Source organism: Scyliorhinus canicula, chromosome 22 (assembly GCF_902713615.1).
Source record: "Scyliorhinus canicula chromosome 22, sScyCan1.1, whole genome shotgun sequence".
In the NCBI taxonomy this organism is placed as follows: domain Eukaryota; kingdom Metazoa; phylum Chordata; class Chondrichthyes; order Carcharhiniformes; family Scyliorhinidae; genus Scyliorhinus; species Scyliorhinus canicula.
The window spans coordinates 20,516,991-20,542,972 of record NC_052167.1 but is presented as its reverse complement, the minus strand read 5'-3'; the positions used below and the strand labels follow the sequence as shown (position 1 = coordinate 20,542,972).

At 48.4% G+C, this 25,982-nt stretch overlaps 2 protein-coding genes across 8 annotated transcripts in view; one reads left to right on the top strand and one right to left on the bottom strand.

Moving 5' to 3' along the window:
• The window catches only part of prdm8 (PR domain containing 8), a 120,760-nt gene extending 117,485 nt beyond the window's left edge, over positions 1–3,275 (top strand). For all 7 annotated transcript variants that reach the window (XM_038782810.1, XM_038782805.1, XM_038782807.1 and 4 more), the window contains exon 4: positions 1,734–3,275. In XM_038782810.1, the coding sequence (XP_038638738.1) occupies positions 1,734–2,890 (1,157 nt within the window). In that variant the 3' untranslated portion in view covers positions 2,891–3,275. The remainder of the gene's footprint in view (positions 1–1,733) is intronic.
• A 6,293-nt stretch (positions 3,276–9,568) lies between these two features.
• rbp3 (retinol binding protein 3) lies at positions 9,569–25,840 on the bottom strand. The gene is made up of 4 exons (XM_038782926.1): positions 22,704–25,840; positions 21,435–21,625; positions 11,133–11,275; positions 9,569–10,264 (listed from the first exon to the last, which is right to left on the bottom strand). The coding sequence occupies exons 1-4, from the start codon at positions 25,695–25,697 to the stop codon at positions 9,945–9,947; spliced, it is 3,648 nt and encodes a 1,215-aa protein (XP_038638854.1). The 5' UTR covers positions 25,698–25,840; the 3' UTR covers positions 9,569–9,944.
• Between the last annotated feature and the right edge of the window lie 142 nt (positions 25,841–25,982).

The window sequence follows — 25,982 nt, the reverse complement described above, 5'->3', positions numbered from 1 at the left end:
TTTAGAAAATGGGGTCACATATTCAGAATGTTGCACATTAAGACTGAAAATCAGATCATCCTAGACCACATCTTTTATTCTGTTAAATGTTATTGCACCCAAATCGGACAGGGGAATGCATCACCGTCTCTGCAAAGTGGCATTATTATTTATTGCCTCTCTGCCAGCACCTACAGTGCTGCTGTCAATGCCCACCTGTGTCCCCTGGCATGTGTGGGACGCAATGGACCATTCAGTTTGGGGTTAGAGCCCTAGAAATTATACAGCACAGAAGGAGGCCATTCGGCCCATCTTGTCCATGCCAGTCCGAGGATACTCGGGTGCCCTTTCTAATCCCACCACTTCCTGCACCACATTTGCCGACCCCCTCAGCCCCTGAATGGGAGATTCAAGTCCACCCCGGTCATCTAATCTGGGCTGACACTCTGTGGAAGGCTGAGGAAGTGCGAGAAACTCCTGGGCCTCTTTAGCCAGACATCCTCAAACTCAGGTGTCTCCTTATAGACCCCCCCCCCCCCCCACGGGGAATATTTATCCCTCCAGTCAACGCGTTGAACCTCCACCTGTTCATTTTCTCACAGGAAACACACAAACAAGGAGCAGGAGACAGAGGCCATTCAGCCCCTCGAGCCTGCTCTGCCATTCAAAAGATCATGGCTGATCCCATAGCAACCACAAATCTGCATCCAGCTTGCACCCCATAACCTTTCCAATCACCCCCCCCCCCACCGCCCCCAACCCCTTACCAAAAATCCTTTATGAATATTGGGGGTGGCACAGTGGTTAGCACTGCTGTCTCACAGCATCACCCAGGTTCGATTCCAGCCTTGGGTGGCTGTCTGTGTCTGCGTGGGTTTCCTCCCGGTGCTTAGGTTTAAATCCCCATAGACCAAATATGTGCAGGTTAGGTGGGGTTACAGGGATAGGGCAGGGGAGAGGGCCTGGGAATGGAGCAGGGAGCTCTTTCAGAGTGGCTGGTGCAGACTCGATGGGCCGAATGGCTTCCTTCTGAACTGTAGAGATTCATAGAATCATAGAATTTACAGTGCAGAAGGAGGCCATTCGGCCCATTGAGTCTGTACCGGCCCTTACAAAGAGCACCCTACTGAAGCCCACGTATCTATCCTAACCTGTAACCTAGTAACCCCACTTAACTTTTTTTGGACAATAAGGGCAATTTAGCATGGCCAATCCACCTAACCCACACGTCTTTGGACTGTGGGAGGAAACCGGAGCACCCGGAGAAAACCCACGCAGACACGGGGAGAACGTGCAGACTCCGCACAGACAGTGACCCTGCTGGGAGTCGAACCTGGGACCCTGGAGCTGTGAAGCAACTGTGCTGCTAAGATTCTTTGACTGATTCCAGGGCCTTTTCTTTTAGGAACAGAACTTCAAAGACTTGTGTGTGTGAAAAATAAAAGGCAGATTGGCTGTCGGGACCCCAGAATTCAGCAACGACAGCATTTCAGAACTGCTCTAAACCCCACCACATTCCCATCTCTCCTTAGCTCCCAAGAAAGTCAAACAGCCTGGAAACATTTGTCCCTCCACCGAGGCTGCCAGACCCCCTCCCCCCCCCCCCCCTCCATCCACACTCACACACCACTTTCAGACATTGATTGAGGAAGTTTAGCGCTCTGTGGATCTGCTCGGTTAGGCAAATGTGGATGATGCAGTGAAAATGCAGGTTGTGGGGCGAGTTGCTAATGGCAATTTTCTTTCTGTCTCAGCCTTCAGATGCGGAGACTGCGACCAGGAGCTGAAATATGAGAATCCCTACCTGGCCCACGTGCGGTTCCTGTGCAGTAAGGGGAAGGGTTACCTGGCCTGGAGGGACTTCCAAGCTCTTGGCTTTGGTCACAGCGGCCCGTTCAAGGAGCCGCACAAGATCACCCAGGTCAGGGACAAGGACAAAGTGACCAATTTCCACAGGATAGCCCACGACTTGGAGCATTCCAAAAAGAAGCCGGACGAGGGGCGGCCCGTGGCGGGGAGGAACTCGGGTAAGAGGAAGCAAGACTGGGAAGAGGATGACAAACTGAGCAAGAGTGTCTTGTTGGAGAAAACCAATCACTTAGCCCGGGATCAGGGAGGGGTGTGGAAAGAAGATTCGGGAGTGTGCCCTGCTGCCCTCGCCCTTTCCGTCTGGAAGCTGAACTCGGATAGTTTCTTGTTGAAGAAGGATTCCTCCAAACAAGGCGCCAGCGCGTTCACAGAATTCCGCCGGCAGCGAGAGCAGGGCAAAGCCAGGGCGGAGGAGCAGGACAAAGGGGGCAGCCCACACCTCTCCAGGAAGGTGGGTCTCACAACAGACGTTGTCCTCAGTTCCACAGGGAGCGCTTTCTCTTCGGTGCTGCCCTCCAGCAGCCGGGGGCGAGAGAAGAACGCGTTCAGGAGGGAGGGCGAGGTTCCCGCCGGCCTGCTAGCCCACTCCCGCCCCGATTCCACTGTGGATTTAACCGACTCCCTGTCCTCAGCTCACCTCCTGGGCCACGGCAACGTGTTGGGCTCCAAATTCATCAGCGCCGACCTCAGCAATCCACACCTCTTGCACACGGGTGTCACCTCCAACAGCCCGTTTGGGTACCCCGCCGACATGTGGCCGAAGCCCACCGTTGTCCAGCTCCAGTCCACATCCTCACTCACCCTCCTCCCGCCCTCCTACACCTCTTTCGCCGTCTCTGCCCAGAACTGGTGCGCCAAATGTAACGCCTCCTTCCGAATGACTTCCGACCTGGTCTTCCACATGAGGTCCCATCACAAGAAGGAGTACGCTGCCGACTACCTGAGCCACAGGAGGCGGGAGGAAAAGCTCACCTGCCCCATCTGTAACGAATTCTTTCGGGAGCGCCACCACCTGTCCCGACACATGACATCTCACAACTGAGACCTGGCTTAAAATGGGAAATAAAAGGAGGACGAAGGGGTGTGTGTGAACTCTCAAAGTGATGCTGCTCCATCCACACTGGGCATCAGTAACAGCCTTTCTGGCCTCGAACCCTCGCAAAGCTGGCGAGCCAACCAGTGGCATCCCAAGCAGCTTCAATATCCAACAGAAAAATGTTGCAAATTTTAATCAGAGCGGGAAATAGAAACACTGGAAAGGAGTGTTATCAAATTGCAATTTCAGAAGAACCAAATTGAATCGCCCAATGCACTCAAGTACGAATGGAACACCCAATCGAACTCTGTACAGTAATACATCCCTCTTTTGAAATGCTGTTAAATTAGTGCATAGAACATGTAACTGATAAAGCGGTCCCCAGTTTTAATTTCTTTGCGTTTGGATAATTACTTTTGAGAATACACTATATATATATATATCTGCAATTTCCTTGTCAATCCATTCTTGTATCCTAACTCCCCGAATGAATTGCACAGTTTGACATTGAGCAGGATATGGAGGCTGTGCAAAACCAATTTCTACAAAAGCTTTTCTAAATGATTAAGTGTGCTGCAGATCATCTGTCCGAACAGCGTCTGGTGATTGTTTTTAAATTGCCAGAAGCACACATGTCCGACCACTCTTGAAAATGGGTCTAATTCACACCATTCTGATAGGGTTGTGAACAGATTCGAGGTGGTCAGGCTGGTGTTCTTCAATGTAGATGCCGAAAGCCATCGTGCGGTCGATTGTTTGACTTGGGAACAAAAGGACACACGCTCACGAACCATAGACCAATCCAGAAAAGAAAAGGTGCCCATCTATTCATTCAATGCACCCCCCCTCCCCCCTCCCTCCCCCCTCTCCTCCCTCCCCCTCCCCCCTCTCCTCCCTCTCCCTCCCCCCTCTCCTCCCTCTCCCTCCCCCCTCCCCTGATTTCTGTCAATCAGCCAGATTTAACCACAGAATTCAATTCCTTTTTCTGATGCTTTAGCCAAAACCAGGCAGTCTTAATTTTCTCTTTACTTTCCACAAGGATTTTGTTCTTAACTGGCTGGTTCCAAAGTGAAACAACCTCACTGTGGCTTCGGAACGAGCTCTCTGTAATGTGCCCAAGAGTAGTTGCCTTTAACAAAGTGGTGCTGGGTGTGTGAATATGAATCCTCTTTGTATTGAGAGGCTGCTGGATGTTTCCTTCATCAAGACTACTTACTGGTCACTCGAGATCAATCCTACAGGTGTTTGCAATGCAGGCGAATTGAATTATTGAGATTAAAAAGTAGCACTCTAATAATGCTCTCTTGCATTAGCGTCCCATTGTGCATCTCAACTGGGAGTTGAATTGATATTGGCCTTAGTGCGGTGTGAATGTTGACACTTTTCTCAGTGGCTTTTTGATCCCGTTACAACTCTTCCCGGGCAACGAATATTTTTGAATGGAGCATCTCATCCGAGGGGTGTTGAAATAATTTCCAGGTTTCAGGAGTTTCCCTCATGGCCATCCGTTCGAGGTGGTCACAGTTCACAAGATATTGCGAGCACGGGTACCAGGCGGATTATTGAGGGATTCATCCGCTGCCAATTAATTGCAAAAGTGGTCCATTTTGTTTGCTCCCAGGCCGACCTAAACCACAGCACCCTCCGCTACAGCACTGAAATGCACTATCATGTCTAAATATTCGCACATCAATCACTGCTGGCCACCTATCGCACGAGGGGTGCCTAACCTTTAGCTTTGAGATGCACCAATCGATGCATTCGGAGAAAATTGCATTGATGGTTTACCCAACCATAATATATTCCCGACAGATAATCATTAACTTGCAATGACGTTCTGAAGAAGTCTTGATAAGAATCCCTACAGTGCAGAAGAGGCCATTCTGCCCATCGAGCTTGCACTGATCCACTCCGCCCTACACCTCTAACCTAACTTGCATATTCTTGGTCACTAAGGACCGATTTTTAGCACGGCCAATCCACCTAACCCGCACAATTTTGGACTGTGGAAGGGAACCGGAGCACCTGGAGGAAACCTATACAGACACGGGGAGGTGCAAACTCCACACAGACAGTCACTCGAGGCCGGAATCGAACCCAGGTCCCTGGCACTGTGAGGCAACAGTGCTAACCACTGTGCTGCCCCACCCCCAAGTCTTATTGGACTCCAAAGGTTAACTTTGTCTCTGTCTCCACACATAGAATAATAGAAAAGTTACAGTACTGAAAGAGGCTATTCGGCCCATCTGGTCCATGCCAGCCCGAGAACACCCAGGTGCCCTTTCTAATCCCACCTTCCTGCACCCGGTTAGCAGATGCTGCCAAACATATGGATCCCCCCCCCCCCCCTCTGTCCCCCAACACCCCACCCCAGCGCTCTCTCTTTTTATTTCAGATCTCAGGTATCTGCAGCATTTTGATTTCACATGAACCTGCAATGATATGGCGCCCCCCAGAGCGCTTTGCGGGTCAGGATTATGCGGGGCAGCGCGGCCAAGGCATTTCCGATACTTACAGGTGCATTTTTCGGTCCCGTCTGCCGCAGGAATCGTCTCGGTGCGCGGGCGGAACCAGAAAGCCCCCCCGTCTCGTCCTTCCAGTTTTCTCGCCGACCTTGTGAAAGTCTCCCAAAGTCGTCGACAATTCCAAAGGCGACCATTCATTTTATTATGGTTACTTCACACGTGTGAAACAAAACAGCAACCACAATAAATTTTATTAATTTGCCGCCTTTAAAATGATTTGGGGAGGGGGGGGGAAATACAACCTGAGGGACTTCACTGAAGCATCAGAAAACATGACAACAGCCACAAAGCGTTGAGTTGTCCTGAATTTTACCAGCTCCTTGGTGTTGGGAATGGCCTACATGTGACTCCAGACCTGTCCTCGGCCTGGCAAGCCACTTGGTTGAAGGGCAGTTTAGGGATGAGCAACAAATGCTGCCAACCTGAGAGATTACATTTTTTTTTTTAAATAATTTTAAAAAAATTAAAGTACCCTGTTATTTTTTTCCAATTAAGGGGTAATTTAGAGTGGCCAATCCAACTCCCCTGCACATCTTTGGGTTGTGGGAGTGAGACCCACGCAGACACGGGGAGAATGTGCAAACTCCACACGGACAGTGATTAAAAAATAAACCGTCAATTGAACTATCATAGAATTTACAGTGCAGAAGGAGGCCGTTCGGCCCATCGAGTCTGCATCGGCCCTTGGAAAGAGCACCCTAATTAAGCCGCCACCCTATCCGTGTAACCCAGGAACCCCACCCAACCTTTTTGGAAGGAGCAGTGCTCCGAAAGCTCGTGTTTGAAACAAACCTGTTGGACTTTAACCTGTTGTTGTAAGACTTCTTACTGTGTTAACCATTTTGAACACTAAGGGCAATTTAGCATAGCCAATCCACCTAACCTGCACATCTTTGGACTGTGGGAGGAAACCGGAGCACCCGGAGGAAACCCACGCACACACGGGGAGAAAATGCAAACTCCACACAGACAGTGACCCAGCCGGGAATCGAACCTGGGACCCTGGAGCTGTGAAGCAACCACTGTGATACCATGGCCCCTATTCACTGGAGGAGATAGGACCACAAGAGATGTCCCTCACAAAGGGATTGAATTGTCAGGGACAGAAGGTGAGGCAAGGGGAAGGGGAAAACTAACCCGAGTTGGATTATTTGGGACTAACAGCCGTTGGGGAAAACAAAATTTGGTCGCAGCCAATGCGGGGGCCGAACCTTTTCCAATCCCCATGTTTTGAAACAGTGCTTGCTCAAAGCGGATGGAGGAAAGCTGAACTAAACTGAAGATCCAGGGCAAAGGCAGCAACCGAACCCCCAAAAGAAAATGGGAACAAAGTTTCTGACTACCATCTTCGGCGAGCAACCTGATTGGCCGACATCTCCTCCTGCAAAGCGAGTGGGCAGGTTTTGCGCGCTATGATTGGTGAATGTCAAAAATGCAAATACAGAAACTAACGAATCTGAAAGGAGGAAAATATATTTAGCCAATGGGAAAGGAGAGGTTTGCATCTCCCACCCAGAGGTTGGACCACAGGGTTCACAACAAACATTGTTATCTAGATTTTAAAGAGCAACATAATAATAATCTTTATTAGTGGCACAAGTCAGATTACATTAACGCTGCAATGAAGTTACTGTGAAAATCCCCTAGTCGCCACATTCCGCCGCCTGTTCGGGTACACAGAGGGAGAATTCAGAATGTCCAATTCACCTAACAAGCACGTCTTTCGGGACTTGTGGGAGGAAACCGGAGCACCCGGCGGAAACCCACGCAGACACTGGGAGAACGTGCAGACTCCGCACAGACAGTAACCCAAGCCGGGAATCGAACCTATGACCCTGGTGCTGTGAAGCAACAGTATTAACCACTGTGCTACTGTGCTGCCCATTTGACTGATATTTTCATTGTGACTGACTGTTGAGTGGGTATGAGGGGCAGCACAGTGGCGCAGCGGTTCGCATTGCTGTCTCAAGGCGCCGAGGTCTCAGGTTCGATCCTGGCTCTGGGTCACTGTCCGTGTGAAGTTTGCACATTCTCCCCCGTGTTTACGTAGGTTTCGCCCCCATAACTCAAACATTAGGGGCTGGTTTAGCACACTGGGCTAAATCTCTGGCTTTCAAGGCAGGCTAGCAGCATGGTTCAATTCCCGTACATGCCTCCATGAACAGGCACCGGAATGTGGCGACTAGGGGCTTTTCACAGGAACTTAATTGAAGCCTACTCGTGACAATAAGCAATTTTCATTTCAAATGTGCAGGCTAGGTGGATTGGCCACGCTAAATTGCCCCTTCCTTGGAAAAAATGAATTGGGTACTCTAAATTTATTTTTTAAAAAGTGGGTAAGCATTGAAAACTCTCGAAATCAATGTCGATTATATGATTCCGGGTGCCTGCGCTATTCTTTCCTGTAATAAATGACAAAATACTGACTAGTTTTAAATGTCTGTTAGTTGAGGAAATTTGATGGGCTTTTTTTTGTACTTTGGCTCCTTACTTCTAGCTATTACTTATCGACTTCGAAAACACGGATTTGTTGTGTATTTTAGCTTGGAAGATGCCATGTTACCATAATCTATTGCGTTAGAAAAAAATAGACAGGCCACTAATGTTGAAGTGAGGGGTCCTGGTGATGCTCATTGACATGGAGGGAGCAGCAGTCAGGGGTGGCTCTCTCATGGCACAGTGAAGACCTGAGGTGGCATGACTGACCTTTCCTCCTGGCAGGCTGGTGCTGAGCAGTTTGAGTTGGCACCGGATGTGATACAATTCAAGGTGATGATAAATCCATGTTTCAAATGCAGACACATCATTTGGGGGGGGGAGGGAATAAAGTGCTCAGGTCATCATCCGACCTGGACCATTCGGCGAGGCGTCACTTTTTTTTTTACATAGAATTTAAAGTGCAGAAGGAGGCCATTCGGCCCATCGAGTCTGCACCGGCTCTTGGAAAGAGCACCCTACCCCCTATCCGAGGTCAACACCTCCACCCTATCCCCATTACCCAGTAACCCCACCCAACACTAAGGGCAATTTTGGATACTAAGGGCAATTTATCATGGCCAATCCACCTAACCCGCACATCTTTGGACTGTGGGAGGAAACCGGAGCACCCGGAGGAAACCCACGCAAACACGGGGAGGATGTGCAGACTCCGCACAGACAGTGACCCAAGCCGGAATCGAACCTGGGACCCTGGAGCTGTGAAGCGATTGTGCTATCCACAAGGCTACCGTGCTACTTTTGCCAAACCCGGAGCGGTTAGCCAGTTCCTGGGTGACCTGGAAAGCTGAACTATACCAAGCTTTCCCCAAACCTTCACTTCCAAAGGGTCAAAACCTGCCTCACAGCGCCAGGGACCTGGGTTTCATTCCGTCCTTGGGTCACTGTGTGTGTGGAGTTTGCACATTCTTCCCGTTTCCTCCGGGTGCTCCGGTTTCCTCCCACAGTTCAAAGATATGCAGGTTAAGTGGATTGGCCATGATCAATTGTCCTTTAATGTCCAAAGATATGGAGGTCAGGTGGGGTGGGTGGGGGAGTGGGCCGAGGTAGGGTGCTTTTTTGGGGGGCTGGGCAGACTCCATCAGCCAAATGTAGGAATTTTATGGATTCCATGGAAAACAATTGACTTGGTGTATCCATGTCAACCACCTCCAATTCTCTAAGTTAAACTTGTTTCCTTCACATTTTGATTCAACCAGTGATTTTTTTTTTCAAAGCCAAATACTAAAAGTTCCTTTTTTTCCATTAATTTATGGGACATAAGCCTTGCTGTTTAGGCCCAGCAATTGTTGCCCAGCCCTAGTTACCCTGGAGATGGTGACGCTGAGCTGCCTTCTCCAACCGCTGCAGTCCATGTGGTGTAGGCACACCCACAGTGCTGTTAGGGAGAGAGTCTCAGGGATTGGATTCCATAATTGTGTTTCACAGGGAGGATTCATGTCACGATCGACCCTTGTTTAAGGATATTGAATTTATATTAACAATAAGGTAAAGGGTTGAGGGGATGTAAAAGACATTGAAGGGTCCATTCAGCCATGATCGTGTTCAATGGCGGAGCAGGCTCGATGGGCCGAATGTCCTACTTCTGTTCCTATGTCTTGATAGAAATAACAGAAATGACATTTGCGTTTAGCCCAAACATTGACTGACACACCACAGCAGATTGAAATGTCCCTCTCCAATTTTCTTTTCTTTATTTGAAACATTTTATTGGACCAATCGGCATTGCACAGTGCTTCAAAATGATACTGAGATTCCCCACCCATCCCCGAAACTTTGCACCATATTCCCTGACGAGGAACCAAAGTTGACAAAATGGTCACCCAGAACTCTAAGAAAGCAGATGGTTAGAGACCATTGCAGCAAATGTAGCGAATGGGCCTCAGCAAAGTACAAACAAGAGGAGGGATTCCAACTGTGCCGCGCTAGGTCCGGAGATGGGGGAGGGGGTGTGGGGGGTGGGGGATGGAGTACTCTCTTTGATAGCACCCATTAGTCATACATTGACATCACGTGCGTTTGAACTTCTGAGAAACAAGTTATGGAATGATGAGGGGGTTAAGTATCTCCTTCGCCTTCTCCAGGGCTGTATCGGCGGGTACCTCGAGGTGGGGCGCAACCCCCATCCCTTCCCAGGAGAACCCCTCCGGGGTGTCGGACCTGTCGGTGGGGATGCTCAGGTACAGGTTGGTGTCCTCCACATGATAATGTTGAGGGGGGTGGCATCCCCCGCTCGTCCGCTCGCCAACCACCAGAGCCCTGCCCAGCCTCTTCATGACAAAGACAAATTCTTCCGCTGCCCCAGAGGTGTACTTGCTCGTGAGGAGGATCAATTCCCTTTTTGAGCCATATCGCTCCCCTTCACGCACACATGCCAAAAACAAAAGACACACAGGGATTAAAAGAACATAAGAACATAAGAACTAGGAGCAGGAGTCGGCCATCTGGCCCCTCGAGCCTGCTCCGCCATTCAATGAGACCATGGCTGATCTTTTGTGGACTCAGCTCCACTTTCCGGCCTGAACACCATAATCCCTTTATTCTTCAAAAAACTATCTATCTTTGTCTTGAAAACATTTAATGAAGGAGCCTCAACTGCTTCACTGTGCAAGGACTTCAATAGATTCACAACCCTTTGGGTGAAGAAGTTCCTCCTAAACTCAGTCCTCAATCTACTTCCCCTTATTTTGAGGCTATGCCCCCTAGTTCTGCTTTCACCCGCCAGTGGAAACAACCTGCCCGCATCTATCCTATCTATTCCCTTCAGAATTTTATGTGTTTCTATAAGATCCCCCCTCATCCTTCTAAATTCCAACGAGTACAGTCCCAGTCTACTCAACCTCTCCTTGTAATCCAACCCCTTCAGCTCTGGGATTAACTCTGCACACTCTCCAGCGCCAGTACGTCCTTTCTCAAGTAAGGAGACCAAAACTGAACACAATACTCCAGGTGTGGCCTCACTAACACCTTATAAAATTGCAGCACAACCTCCCTAGTCTTAAACTCCATCCCTCCAGCAATGAAGGACAAAATTCCATTCGCCTTCTTAATCACCTGTTGCACCTGTAAACCAACTTTCTGTGACTCATGCACTAGCACACCCAGGTCTCTCTGCACAGCAGCATGTTTTAATATTTTATCAACATTATATTATAGCACCAACTGCAATAGAAAAATAAAGCAAGGAGGCGCTTTTAGAAACACAAGGCATCTTTTTGATCCATTACCTGCTACTTGTGGGGTGGTCCAGAGTTGGGAGGTTGTATCACTGGGTCTGTTGTAAATGGTGTCCAGGAGCACTCGGCTTCCCTCGTCAAAGAAATAAGAACACATGGCTGGGACCCAAGATGTAGGCCCTCCAGTATTGTACCTAAGGGACATAAGACGTGTTTGGATTTGTTACATAATAGAGGAGGCAGGAAAATAATCTGAGCACTTCTGCCTGTATCTATCTGGACAGAACCTTTCCAGTTCTTTGGACTCTTGGTCCAAATTAAGGTCAACTGAAAAGTCGCCACAGTCCCCGAGCACAATAGGCTAATCTCCCCCTTTTGAGAGAGAGCAGATTTAACCTGAGGGCAAATTGTATTCACTTTCCCACTCCATATCCATCCAGTGTCGTGGCCTTAAATTCCAACCATTTAAAAAAAAGAAAAATTTCAGTTTTTCCAATTAAGGGGCAATTTAGCGTGGCCAATCTACTTAAACTGCACATCTTTTTTTGGTTGTGGGGGCTAAACCCACGCAAACACGGGGAGAACGTGCAAACTTAAATTCCAACCATAATGTTCAGTGTGAACTGATTATGTCTGAATTTCATTTTATTACACAATCTCTTTCCCAGCATTTGTAACCAGTAATTTGTAACCGGCAACGATGGTAGCGCAGTGGTTAGCACTGTTACTTCACGGCACCAGAGTCCCAGGTGTGATTCCCGGCTTGGGTCACTGTCTGTCCGGAGTCTGCACGTTCTCCCTGTGTCTGTGTGGAATTTCCTCCGGGTGCTCTGGTTTCCTCCCACAAGTCCCGAAAGACGTGCTTGTCAGGTATTTTGGACATTCTGAATTCTCCCTCTGTGTACCCGAACAGGCGCCGGATTGTGGCGACTAGGAGATTTTCACAATTACGTCATTGCCGTGTTAATGTAAGCCTACTTGTGACAATAATAAAAGATTATTATTATTATAATTTGGGGAATCGCAGTTTTCAATTCTGTTTAAGACGATGCTACTTCAAAAAACAATGTTTCTTGTTTTAACACATTGAAATCTCGGAGTTTAATTGGTGTGTTGAGAACAGCATTCGACCATTGTCACCTCCTGAAAAGTAACCTCGAATAAATTAGTTACATATTAAAAGAACGGCCAGAATTATTTAAACAAGGGGAGTGAAGGACTGAGCAGATATCTAATTGGCCCACACCCGTGAATTGGTGAATTATGGGCTGGTTTAGCACAGGGCTAAATCACTGGCTTTTAAAGCAGACCCAGGCAGACCAGCAGCACGGTTCAATTCCCGTACCAGCCTCCCCAAACAGGCGCCGGAATGTGGCGACGAGGGGGTTTTCACAGTTACTTCATTTGAAGCCAGCTTGTGACAATAAGCGATTTTCATTTCATTTCATTTAGAACCAGGGCAGCACGGTAGCACAGTGGATAGCACTGTGGCTTCACAGCGCCAGGGTCCAAGGTTCGATTCCCTGCTGGGTCACTGTCTGTGTGGAGTCTGCACGTTCTCCCCGTGTCTGCGTGGGTTTCCTCCGGGTGCTCCGGTTTCCTCCCACAGTCCAAAGACGTGCAGGTTAGGTGGTTTGGCCATGCTAAATTGCCCTTAGTATCAAAAAACATTTATGAGGAGTTATTGGGTTATGGGGATAGGATGGTAGTGAGGGTTTAAGTGGGTTGGTGCAGACCCGATGGGCCGAATGGCCTCCTTCTGCACTGTATGTTCTATGTAATCTATGTAACCCCTACAGCACAGAAGGTCAATCATCCTGTCGAGTCTACACTGGCCCTCTGATAGAGCACTCCACCCAAGCCCACACTCTTGCCCGATCCTAATAACCCCGTATCTAAACCTACGCATCTTTAGACACTAAGAGGCAATTTAGCATGGCCAGCCCACCTAACCTGCACCTCTTTGGGTCTTTCACTCAAAAGCCAAGCCTGTGTTGTGCTTTTAGACACAAAGACATATTTGTACTAATTTGCAAACAAATTTAATCCATTGAAATTTGCAATGTTTTTTAACATTGAGCCAGTGAAGGTGCAGCTGGCTACATTTTCAGATCCACTGACGAAGCTATCAGAATTCAGTACCCAATGGGGTTGAGAGGAGTGAGGGACCTTCCCATGTGCATACCCATGGTGCATTATCCCTCAAAATGCTGTGTGATTTTTTTCAAAGACATGGCCCTTAAATGATCCTTAACTAGGCTTGTGTTTTGTGGGGGAATTAAATGATGCGCATCAAACTGGGCAGTTAATGTACCTGTGCCTCCAATCAATCACTTGCACCGTGGACCAACATTGGTCTTTCAATATCACAGCTTATTGATCACCTTATGAAATGAAATGAAATGAAAATCGCTCATTGTCACAAATAGGCTTCAAATGAAGTTACTGTGAAAAGCCGGCGCCTGTTCGGGGAGGCTGGTACGGGAATGGAACCCGCGCTGCTGGCCTACCTTGGTCTGCTTTAAAAGCCAGCTATTTAGCCCTGTGCTAAACCAGCCCAGTATAGTTTCACGCCTTCAATGCTTATAGGCTCTCCACATTACAATAGTGAAATAATTTAATCTTCTCCTGTAAATTCAGAGACGATTTTGCCATCTTGCTCCAGTTACCATCAGTAGACACCAAAGTGTGTTTCAAAGAAGGAATTTGCTACCCTTGTATTACATGTTTGGATTATTTGATTACTTATAATGGTCAGTAATCAACTTACTCAAATCTATAGATTTCGACGCAAAAACATGTTTATGAGCAAAGGAAGATGCGATTTGAATGTAATCGTAATGAACGGAGAAATCTCAGCTGGATTATTTCCAGTTTTGACGGTGAGTTTTCCAGCCCCGTCTGTCACGGGAATCGTCACGGGGCGGGACGGAGGTTTAACCGACGATTTAAAGGTCCATTGACCTCGGGCGGGAATTTCCGGTTTGGGACGCGACAGAATGTCTGGCCCCCAACACAGGAGCAAGTATAGACCATTTGGCCCTTCGAGCCTGCTCTGCCATTCATAAAGATGGTGACTGATCTGGGTGTGTCCTTAGGATCCTGTATGTTTCAGTAAGGTCACCATTCAGTCTCCTAAACTCCAACTGGTATAGGTCCAACCTGTCTTCATGAGATAAGACAGCCAACCCAGGAATAAGTCTGTGAACTGCTTCCAACACAATTATTTCTTTTTTAAAATAAGGACACCAAAACTGTACACAGTACTCCAGATATGATCCATTTACAGCTGCAGTTACTCACCTCTATTTTAATATTCCGTTCCCCTTGCAATAAACGACATTTGCCTCCCTAATAACTTGCTGTATCTACAGGCTATTGGTTTTTGTGATTCATGTACTAGGACCCCCAAATCCTTCAGTAGCCCAGAGTTCTGCAATCTCTTTCTATTTAAATCAGGAGTTCTCAACCTTTTTTAACCCATGGACCCCTTTTCCTCTTAATTCTTTTTTGTGGACCCCCAAAGCCATTCCACAGAAAAAAAAGCTTCTTATATGCGTGGTAAACTAATCCTAAAGTCCATCTACCTTACCGTGAGGGTTGGAAACGGATTAGCGGTATTTTCGTACGTTGCCAAACTTATTCTAATATGAAAAGTAATGAAAAAAACTTTTTACTGACTAAATTGAATTAAATTACTCTAACAATAACCAATTCATATCAAATATACACAGTTTCTAGTGATTACTGTGTTAAATCATTCATTAAACTTGTCAAGGAGAAACGTGGCATAAGCGTCAGGTCAACCGTGGGTATTTACCTCAAGGTAAATTAGATAGATTATAATCTCTCTTTGACCTTTGTCAGTGCGAGAGAGAGAGAGAGAGAGAAAGGTGAATATTAATCATGAAAACAAACATTTTTTTCTTCTACTTGATTCTCAGTATTAACAATTGTTCTGAAGTAGAATTGCTCTATGGACCACTAAATTATCACCGTGGACCCCCAATTCGGTATTTTTTTGTGTGAACCCCCAGTAATGTTACATGGACCCCCAGGGTCCATGTGGACCCTGATGGAGAACCACTGATTTAAATAGTCCATTGTTTATCTATACTTCCTGCCCGGTGGGCAAGTTCACATTTCCCCACATTACGCTCCATCTGCCTATTTTGTGCCCTCACATTTAGCCTGTCAATGACCCTTTGCAATCTTCTTACCGCCTCTTGACAATTTACCTTCCTACCTCTCTTGGTGTCATTAGCATATTTAGCCAACGTACATTCAGTCTATCCCTTTGTCAGTGCACCGGTTACAAATTGCCAACCAAAAAAGATCCATTGATTGCATTGTCGTATGTGGAGAGTATTCACTAGAGTTTAGGAGAATGAGAGGGGACCTCATTGAAGCATATACAATTCTGACTGGGTTGAACACACTGGATGTGGGGATGTTGACTCCTCTGGCTGGGGAGGGGGGGGCCCAGGACAAAGGGACACACTCTCAGGATATGGGGAAGGCCATTTAGCACTGAGATGAGAAAGGTCTTCACTCAGAGGGTGGAAAAACGGTGGAATTCTCTGTCACCTGTGGAGGCCAATTCACCGAATATATTTAAGAAGGAAATAGATAGATTTCTAGACTGTAAATACATCAAGGGGCATGGAGAGAACCCAGGTGTATTGCACCGAGAAGGGTGAGCCATGATCTTATTGAATGGCAGAGCAGGCTCGAAGACCTACTCCTGTTTCTGCTCCTATTTCTGTGCTTCGATCCATATTCTTTGTTACCAGTTGGCTGACCAATCCTTTATCGATGCTAACATGTTACCCACCATGTGCTTTTGTCTTGTGTTGCTACCTTTGATGTGGCAGCTTACCAAGTACCTTTTGAAAATCCAAGTACACCACATCTACAGGTTCCCCTTTATCCACCTTTTTGTTCTAGAAACGCTCAGAAAACACGAACAGGTTAGTTGAACGCGGTTTGCCTCCCAAAAACATGTTGCCTCTGCCTGACTATAGTGTGATTCTCTATGAAGAAATGCATTAAATTGCACCTGATGGATTTGCCTTTTTCATATTTCACGACAATAATGAATAATTTCCAAATAAAATAAATTAAAATCCTGTAGCTCTGACCTGCAGGTCACATCACACGGCAGAACAGCTGCAATTACCAGATATGTATTTCCACTTGCCGGCACAATGCAATAAACATAGGCTTCACCATAAATATTGGCAATAATCAAAATGCCGATCACTAGAGTTGCACAGAAGAACTGCATCTCACTCAGTACAATAGCATTGGCAATGGGGTGACATTCTGTTACTATTTATACAACATTTCAATGGGATGAAATGTTGGCATCGTGGGATTTGAACCCACACCTCCATAGGAAGTGGAACCGGAATCCAGCACCTTTTTAAAAAAAACAATTCCAATTAAGAGGCAATTTAATGTGGCCAATCCACCAACCCTGCACAGGGGCTGTTTAGCACAGGGGCTAAATCGCTGGCTTTGAAAGCAGACCAAGGCAGGCTAGCAGCACGGTTCAATTCCTGTACCAGCCTCCCCAAACAGGTGGCGGAATGTGGCGACTAGGGGCTTTTCACAGTAACTTCATTCAAAGCCTACTTGTGACAATAAGCACTTTTCATTTTCATCTTTGGATTGTGGGGCTGTGACCCACGCAGACACGGGGAGAATGTGCAAACTCCACACGGACAGTAACCCAGGGCCGGGATCAAACCGGAGTCCTCGGTGCTGTGAGGCAGAGGTGCTGACCCCTGTGCCGCCTGGGACCCAGCACCTTTGACCACTTGGCCATGGCACCATACTTGGGGGCCGGTTAGCTCAATTGGCTAGACAGCTGATTTGTGATACAGAGTGATATCAACAGTATAGGTTCAATTCCTGTACAAGCCAAGGTTATCCCTGATGGCTGTGCCTTCTCAATCTTACCTCTCACCTCAGATGTGGTGATCTTCACGTTAGATCACCACCAGTCAGTTCTCTCTCTCTCTCAAAGGGGAGAGCAAACTATGGTGACATTCATTTATACACCCACATTAGCATATAGTTACTGCTAGTTGAATACATTTGATAAGATCGATTTTGCAACATTATGTTATGATTTTGGGTTAAATGCTGCAAAATGAGAATAGAAATTTATACTTTTCAGGGTTGAATGGATGGAATTTTAAAATTTAATTGTCAAAACACCAACAAAGCTCAGGTTTGTATTAAAACAAACTTTACGTTTTGTTTTAATACCATTATCTTAATCACAATTGAAAAGAACGACCCCAAATTAAGAGTTACAAATCCTGGGAACCTCTGTACTAAAATGAAATTCAACATAATCAGTCACCCTGGACATTATAGTTAAGAATCAAAGACGATGCAAAACTTGATGTTGTAAAACCGCATTAATGTAGCTGTTTTTTAACCAACTGACTCATGCTAATGTCTGGGAACAGAACATTTCCAGTTTTGGGATCTCAAACTGTAACAGCTGTGTCCACATGCAATGTGACAAGATTGAGGCTAGAGCTGATAAGTAGAAAGTATCATTCACGCATTAGCCAGGCAATGACCATCTCCACCCAATTTCCCTGTGACATTCAATCACTGAATCCCCCATCATCAGCAGTCTGGGTGCTACCATTGATCAGTAACTTACTTGGACCAGTCATATAAATGCTGTGGCTTACAAGGGCAGGCCAGAGGCTGGGTATTCTGCGCTGCGTAGCTCACCTCCTGATTCCCCAAAGCCTGTCCACCATCTCCAAGTCAGTGGTGTGATGAATACTCTCCACTTGCCTGGGTGAGTGAACCCCCGACAACACTGAAAAAGCTCGATACAATTCAGGACAGCACACCCCCACAACCCAAAGATGTGCAGGTTAGGTGGATTGGCCACGCTAAATTGCCCCTTAATTGGAAAAAATTATTGGCTACTCTAAATTTAAAAAAATAGAAAAAAAACAACAACAAAAAAAAATCACCATTATTCGGCTCTCCCCCTCAAAGGGGAAAGCAGCCTATGATCATCTATAATAATAAATATTATTATTATTATTCTGGGACTGTGGCGACTTTGCTGAAATGGGAATTTGCTGTGCATCCAACTCCACTGCACCCAAATGGAGCTACGCTGGAGAACCTTTTTTTATAAATCTGTAATCGCTTATTCTCCAGAGGAAACATATGAATTATGGTGCATTTCTGCACTGAGTTCACTTTGGTATCTGTGGACAAATACTTTGGGAGCACCGTACTGTATTGTTAAAGCACTTTGGGCATTACTTATTTTGCTTCATCTGTGTCACCGCACGTGACATTAATAAAGATTGCCCTCACCTGAGTATTGCCATTTGTGTAACTATTTTGTTCCATACTGTCAGTTTTTAAAATCCACAACTCTTTAGCAAGGTTTGGAGAAACATGTTGTGGGAGCACGTCTCTTCAGCAAATTCAATTGCCTAGAAACCAAACCTCAACACTAATGGACAGCTGAATATTCTGCAAGCGTAGATATCACAGGAGACAACCATAGAATCCCTACAGTGCAGAAGGAGGCCATTCGGCCCATCGAGTCTGCACCGACCCACTTAAGCCCTCACTTCCACCCTATCCCTGTAACTCAATGACCCCCTCCTCACCTTTTTGGTCACTAACAGCAATTTATCACGGCCAATCCACCTAACCTGCACGTCTTTGGACGGTGGGAGGAAACCGGAACACCCGGAGGAAACTCACGCAGATACGGGGAGAACGTGCAGACTCCGCACAGACAGTGACCCAGCGGGGAATGGAACCGGGGACCCTGGCGCTGTGAAGTCACAGTGCTATCCCCTTGTGCTACCGTGCTGCCCTCTACCACTGCCCCAAATGTTATCCTTGCATTGTTCTGCTTCTCATTCAGCCTATTCACTTTGGCCACCTTTACAAGGAGCAGCTTGGTCTCTTCAGCTGTAACACGTCTCTAGGGGGTGCTATTGTGGGAATGGTGGTTTCCGAACTTTGCTTTAGGACGGATAAGAAGATTTTGAGCTCGCAGTCCCGCGAGGGGGAGAAGTTGGTGAAAAGTAAAGAGAGGCGAGGGAATTGATGGGACAGGAGAAAACAAGTGTGTGGGGTGGGGGGGGGGGGGGGGGGGGGGGTAGAACTCTGATTTGACAGTGCACGGGCACCTGAGCAGGTGAAATCTGAAAAAAAGAATGAATGGGGAGTACTCACAGAATCACCACCATTTTGTATATTTAGTCATATTCCTTTTCTCGTAGTTCCTTTACATTATAGACATAAGGTCAATCCCATATCCAGCTAATTTACATGGAGATTGTAATTGTAATGTAATCAAAGTCTGAACTTGCAGTCGAGCGTAATTCCAACACAGAAAAATACTTAAGAGGTCTTGTCGGAATCCGACTCACTTTGGCGATCTTCATTACCTCTTTGGCCCCTCACGCCCAATTTACACGAAAAATGTGATGCAGAAAACTTCACTTAGATCCTAAACGTGTGCCAACTGTACTGTAAATTGCAAAGTTAAAATATTGTCTGGAGCAAATATTCAATTTAACCCATATAGTTATAGGGCGGAATTCTCCGTTCCCCATGCGGCGTGGGAGAATCGCGGGAGGGCCTCCTGACATTTTTTACGCCCCCCTAGCGCCCCCAGTGATTCTCCCCCCCCACCCCGGGCTCGGAAAAATTGCTGCTCGCCGTTTTTCACGGCGAACGGCGATTCTCCGAGCCCGATGGGCCGAGCTGCCCGCCCTTCACGCCCGTTTCACCACGGCAGCAACCACACCGGGTTGCTGCATTCGTGAAACGGGCGCCAGATGCCCGTTTGGGGCATCTAGGGGCCCGATTGGCACGGGAGCACCACGACTGTGCTCGGGAGGGGACAGGCCCGTGATCGGTGCCCACCGATCGTCGGGCCAGCGTCCAAAACGGACGCACTCTTTCCCCTCCGCCGCCCGGCAAGATCAAGCCGCCGCGTCTTGCTGGGCGGCTGAGGAGACAGACGGCCACCGCGCATGCGTGGTTCGCGCCATCTGCGTGATGAAATCATCCGCGCATGTGCGGGTTGGAACCGGCAACCCGTGCATGGGCGGATGACCTCACAAATGCGCCATTTTGCGCGTCATTTCCAGTGCGACGAGGTCGCGGATGGGAAAGACAGAGGCCCGCTCCTAGCCCCCCGGGTAGGGGTGAATTAGGTGCGGGGAGCGGGCCCCGAGGCCGTCGTGAATCTCGGCCGAGATTCACGACGGCCTCCACGGGTTTGGCCACCACGGTGAATTTCGCCCATAGTCTGTAGGACTTTAGTATGTGTACCTTTAATTAATGACACACAAGGTGATCATATAGTTACCCATAGAGAACAATGGAATCACAAGTAATGTCTCCATAGTCCCAGATGACCATTGGCTGCTTTCCCCTTTGAGGGGGAGAGCTGACTGGTGGTGATTTAACCTGAGGGTCACCACACCTCAGGCGAGGGGGCAAGGTTGAGAAGGCGGGGCCTTCATGGATAACCTCAGCCGGGACGGGAATTGAACCCGCGCTGTTGGCCTCGCTCTGCATCACAAATTAGCTGTCCAGGCAACTGAGCTAAACCATATGGAATCACATAGCGCAGGGAGCGAAAAAAAGAGAGAGAAAAAGTCTATTCAGCCCAACCTATCTGTGTCGGATGTTTGAAGGAGCTCTCTAATTAGTTTCAATTCTATTCTGAGCTGGCTGGCCTGGGGTAAACCAGGCTAGGTTAGCGAGATGTCTTTGTGAGACTGTTGTTTTGCAGCAAGACTTCTGATTGATCTGGAATATCTTACACCCCCGGCATTTGATCAGCAGGTGGACCACTCAGCAGAGATTCAAACACCTTTGGGCGAGATTGTATCTTACTCAAAACTTATTCACTTAAGAGCTAAAATCAGGCCCACATTGATTACCGCAGTCAAAGGTTTAGACAGTGATATCCCTAACATTTGAAGACTTTTTGAGTACCTAGATAATTCTAATACAATTGTCATGCATTGAAAATGAAATGAAATGAAAATCGCTTATTGTCACGAGTAGGCTTCAATGAAGTTACTGTGAAAAGCCCCTAGTCGCCATATTCCAGCACCTGACCGGGGAGGCTGGTACGGGAATTGAACCGTGCTGCTGGCCTGCTTGGTCTGCTTTAAAAACCAGCGATTTAACCGAGTGAGCATTGTTGGTAGCGCCTGGCAATGCAGCAGAATGAATCACGAGGCTTTGCACAATATTGACATCTTTCAGCTATCTAGGGGAATTGGATTTGCAACATCTGTTTAACGTTACAGCGTACATTACCTAAGATCCACAATCAGCGCAGTGGTGTTTGCAATTTTATTCCAGACATGTTGCACCATTAGATCTGGAACCTGGGTAATCAGATCAGGATCACCGGACAGTTCGATGCGGAGGTAGCCGATAGTATTCTCTAACACTTTCGTTTGGAAAGCTAATTTGATGAGGTCCTCAAACATCTCAGGATGCGGACTCTAGGAAAGAGGACACACAAAGCAGACTGTAATTAATCCACACAAATATATAGGACCACAGGACTTAGGAGCAAGTGGAAGCCATTTGCTCCTTCAAGCATACTCTGCGTTTCAACAAGATCATGGCTAACCTGCTCTCAGCTCCGCTTTGCCCTCTGACCCTCATAACCCTTGACCCCCCCTTGGTTCATCAAAACTGTACCTTGGATAAATTCAGTGCCCCAGCCACCACTGTATTCTGGGAAAGAGAATTCTACAGACCAATGACTTTCATAGAATCAACAATGCAGAAGGAGGCCACTCCGAGAGGGAGAAAAAAATCCTCAGTCTTAAAAGGTGCTCCTTATCCAGATGCTCTGGGTTTCCTCCTACAGTCCAAAGATGTGCAGGTTAGGTGGATTGGCCGTGATAAATTGCCCTTAGTGTCCAAAGGTGCGCAGGTTTTAAAAAATTTTTAGAGTGCCCAATTCATTTTTCCAATTGAGGGGCAATTTAGCGTGGCCAATCCACCTATTCTGCACATCTTTTGGGGTTGTGGGAGGTGAGACCCATGCCGGCACGGGGAGAATGTGCAAACTCCACACGGGCAGTGACCCGGGGCCGGGATCGAACCTGTGACCTCGGCGTCATGAGGCAGTAATGCTAACCACTGCGCCACCGTGCCGTCCAGAGATGTGCAGGCTAGATGGGGTTACAGGGATAGGGCGGAGGGGAGTTGGACCAGATAGGGTGCTGTTTCAGATGGTCGGTACAGACTCAATGGGCCGAATGGCCTCCTGCACTGCATGGATTCTATGGTCTATGATAAGATATGGCCTCATCGAGATTACATAAAACTACAACAAAACTTTCCTACTTTTATATATTCCATTCCTCTTGCAACGAAGGCCAAAACAAAAAAATTCAGTGCATGACTTCATTTACTTCAGTTGAGGCTTGTTACATTTCGGAACAGGAAGTCTTGTGAAGAGAGAGACAACAGTAGAAAATTCTGGACAATCTCAGCAGGCCTGGCAGCATCTGTGGAAAGAAAAGGGAGATAACGTTTGGAGTCCTGGATGACTCCTTGTGAACCTACCGGCATTGGGTCCTCGCAGGCCATCTCATCCTTGGAGTTCTCGGGTTTGTGGACTACCTTGAGGTGCCTGTCACCCGCCAGCGTCTCCAGGTCCTCTGATAATGTCTGAGCCAGCTGGGCCTCCGAATTTACGAGGGTGTACTTGCCCTGGTGGACCAGCTCCACCAGTTGCCCAGCTACCCTGGCACCGGTCACTGCGAAGGCATAGTTGTCAGCCACCAGCTTCCCGGCCGTCCGAACAATCCATGGGATTTTTACCCGGAGCCCAATGATGCCCAGAGCCACATCCATAGCTTCGTTGGCCTGGACCGTGACGTCTGGTTCAGCTCCTGAGATGCTCCACACATTCCCGGTGACGGCACTGAGGACAACCTGGTTTGGGATGGACACATAGAGGTTGCTGCTTGTTATCCTGTAGGTGCTCACAGACAGGGCACCCCCAATGGTTGGCTCTCCAATGACCGTAGCCCTCTTCAGGTCCTTCATTGCCTTTGTGAATGTCTCTGCCGCAGAGCCAGTAATGTGGCTGGTTAGGATGTAGATATCCTTGTGAGGGGCATATCTTTGACCCAGCACCTTCGGCAAGGTCCATATTTCTGAGGTGGACGAGGTGATGCGGTCAAACACAGTGTAGAGGTGGCGGGCAGGTTCTGGAGCGAAGAAATACGAGCACAAAACAGGGATTGCGGTGGAGTAGCCCCCAACATTGTATCTCATGTCAATGATTAAGGTGTCCGTGTTGACCAGCTTGTTCCACACTTGCTCCAGCAGTTGAGGGCCAATGACCTTGATGATCTCCGCGTCGGTCATCACATCGAACCGCAGGTAGCCCACATTATGGGGCAGGACCTCCACTCGGAAGAGGGCTTGGATGATGTAAGTGAGCTCTTCAGGGGAAGGGATGTTCTCTGGGTGGTCTTCTGGGCTGTCCGGCTGGGTGTCACTGTAGAAAACGTGAAGCCGGTGGTCGCCAGAGATCTCCCTCAGGTCTGAGGTCAACTGGGAAGCCAAAGACTCGTAATCCACCACTGATCGGTAGGAACCCTCCAGCCACTTGGTGCCCAGGGCCAGCTTGAGCCTGGTAGCCACCTCTGGGATGGCGTAGTGCACCTTGAGCAGACTGCCCGTGTCCTCAACCAGCTCCAAGACATCAGCGTGGAACCCAATGATCTCCATGGTCTTGTCCATCGCCTCCTCAGCCAACACTATGGCATCAGGCACCACAGCCCCACCTAACCAATACTCCCCGTTGTTATCCAAGAAATTGATGAAGGGGATGGTGATAACCAAGTTGGTATTCTCGATTTGGAATGACTTGGAGTGGAGGATGGTTCCAGATGTGATCTCCCCAATCACAGTGGCTCTGTTCAATGACTGCATCAAGTAGGCAAACTCTTCGGCTGCTGTGGCGGTGCGGTGGCTGGTGAGGACATAGATGCCCTTCCTGGACCCGTACGAGTGCCCTCCAGAGCTGGGGAGGGTGGAGAACTCGGTGCTGGTGTTGGTCAGCCGGTTGTACACGGTGAAGAAGAGAACGGGCGGCGTTTCCTCATGAAAGTGGGAGAGCAGCAGAGAGACGGCGGCCGAAGTGCCGCCCGTGTTAAACCTGAGATCTACGATTAAATTGTCCGTCCTCTGTACGATCCCCCACACTTTCTCAACCAGCAACGGGGTTAGCAAGGGCAGGAGGGCAGTGTCTGGAAACTCATCGAATCGCAAGTACCCTATATTGCCCGGCAAGGTCTTCACTTGGAACATGGTGTCCAGTGCATGGGGGGAGGTGAAATCACTGGGCATAGGCACAGAACTCTGATCCATGGTACCTGCAGGTTCGGTCCTCACTCTGATCAATAGCCTGGGGTCCTCACAGATGGCTTGGAGCTCATAGTTCAACTTGGCCGCCAGGTCTTCCTCTGAAATCACAGCTGAGTCAACAACCGTGGAAACCTGGCCTGCCAGGGCAGGTACATGATCCACGAAGGAGTAATAGGTGCTCAGGAGTTCAATAACATTCTGGATGACACTGGGCACTGCCCTCCTGACTGCCAGGATAGAGGTGGCTTTCTCCAGCGCCTGCTCCGCGTTGACCAACACCGCTGGGAAGACCCCATTCACCTCCCAACTCTGCCCAGTCAGGGGGCTGATGGATCTTGACAGGGGAACCGTGATGAAGAAATCCGTGGAGCCAATGCGGAACTTCTGGATGTTGAGGGACCCTCCCGCCGTCCTCTCCCCCACCAAGAGACCCCGGTCCAGGTGTTTGAGGATGTAAGCCACGTCTTCAGCTACCCCCTGGGTGCCCTTGCTGATGAGCACCAGCACATCTTTGTCCTGTGAGTACCTGTCCCCCAGGAGGCTGGCCAGCGTCCAGATGTCCTGGGTGGAATTGGAGGGTCGGTCGTAGATGGAGTCGATGTGGATTTTCCCATTAGTCTGGCAGAAGTAGGAGATGACAAAGGGGATTCCCGAGACTTGGCCACTGGCACAGTACCGCAGGTCTAGGATCAATGAATCCGTGTCCACAATGTACTTCCAAACCCTGTCCACCAGAGCGGGGCCAACCACCTTGACCACGTCTCCCCCGAGGATGTGGTCCAGCCTTAAGTATCCCACGTTGTCCTGGAAGATTTGGAATTTGATGGCATTCTGGGTCAGCTCTGCGAGCATTTGTGGGCTCAGTGGAGGGACATCCTCCCGGGCTACAGGGGAGCTCCCGGGTTCGTAGGAGACCAGCAGCCGAGGGTCGTTCAGCGCCCCCTGCACCCCGGAGGTCAGCACTGCGGCCAGGGTGTGGGGGTCGGTCACATGCAGGATCTCCTCGCTCTGATTGGCCTGTCGGATAGCCTCTCTCATCCCCACCAGGTTTTCTGGGAAGCAGTACTTGTCCAGCAGAACTTCAGCCATATCCAGCATGAGGGTGGACTGGAAGATCTCAGCACTGGGGGTCGAGCTGGACAACAGAACCGTCAGCCAAAAACATATGCTCCCAGCCATGCTTCTTAAAGAAGGTGTTCCCCCTCCTCCTTCTGTGCCTGCTCCTCCCCAGCACACTCCTACCCTCAGAAAATAAAACCTAAAAATCCCAACAATAGCGAATCGAATCCACCCTTCCCAACCCACAGACTGAAATGAAGGCAGATTGTCAGCCCGTTAAATCCTTGAGACACAGCATGATCCAGATTACAGCCGCCTATCTATGTAATCTCATTAAAATAGAGCCCATCAGCAAAGCACCGTGGGCCACCGCCTCAAAGAAATATCTATAAATAATCTCCTCCA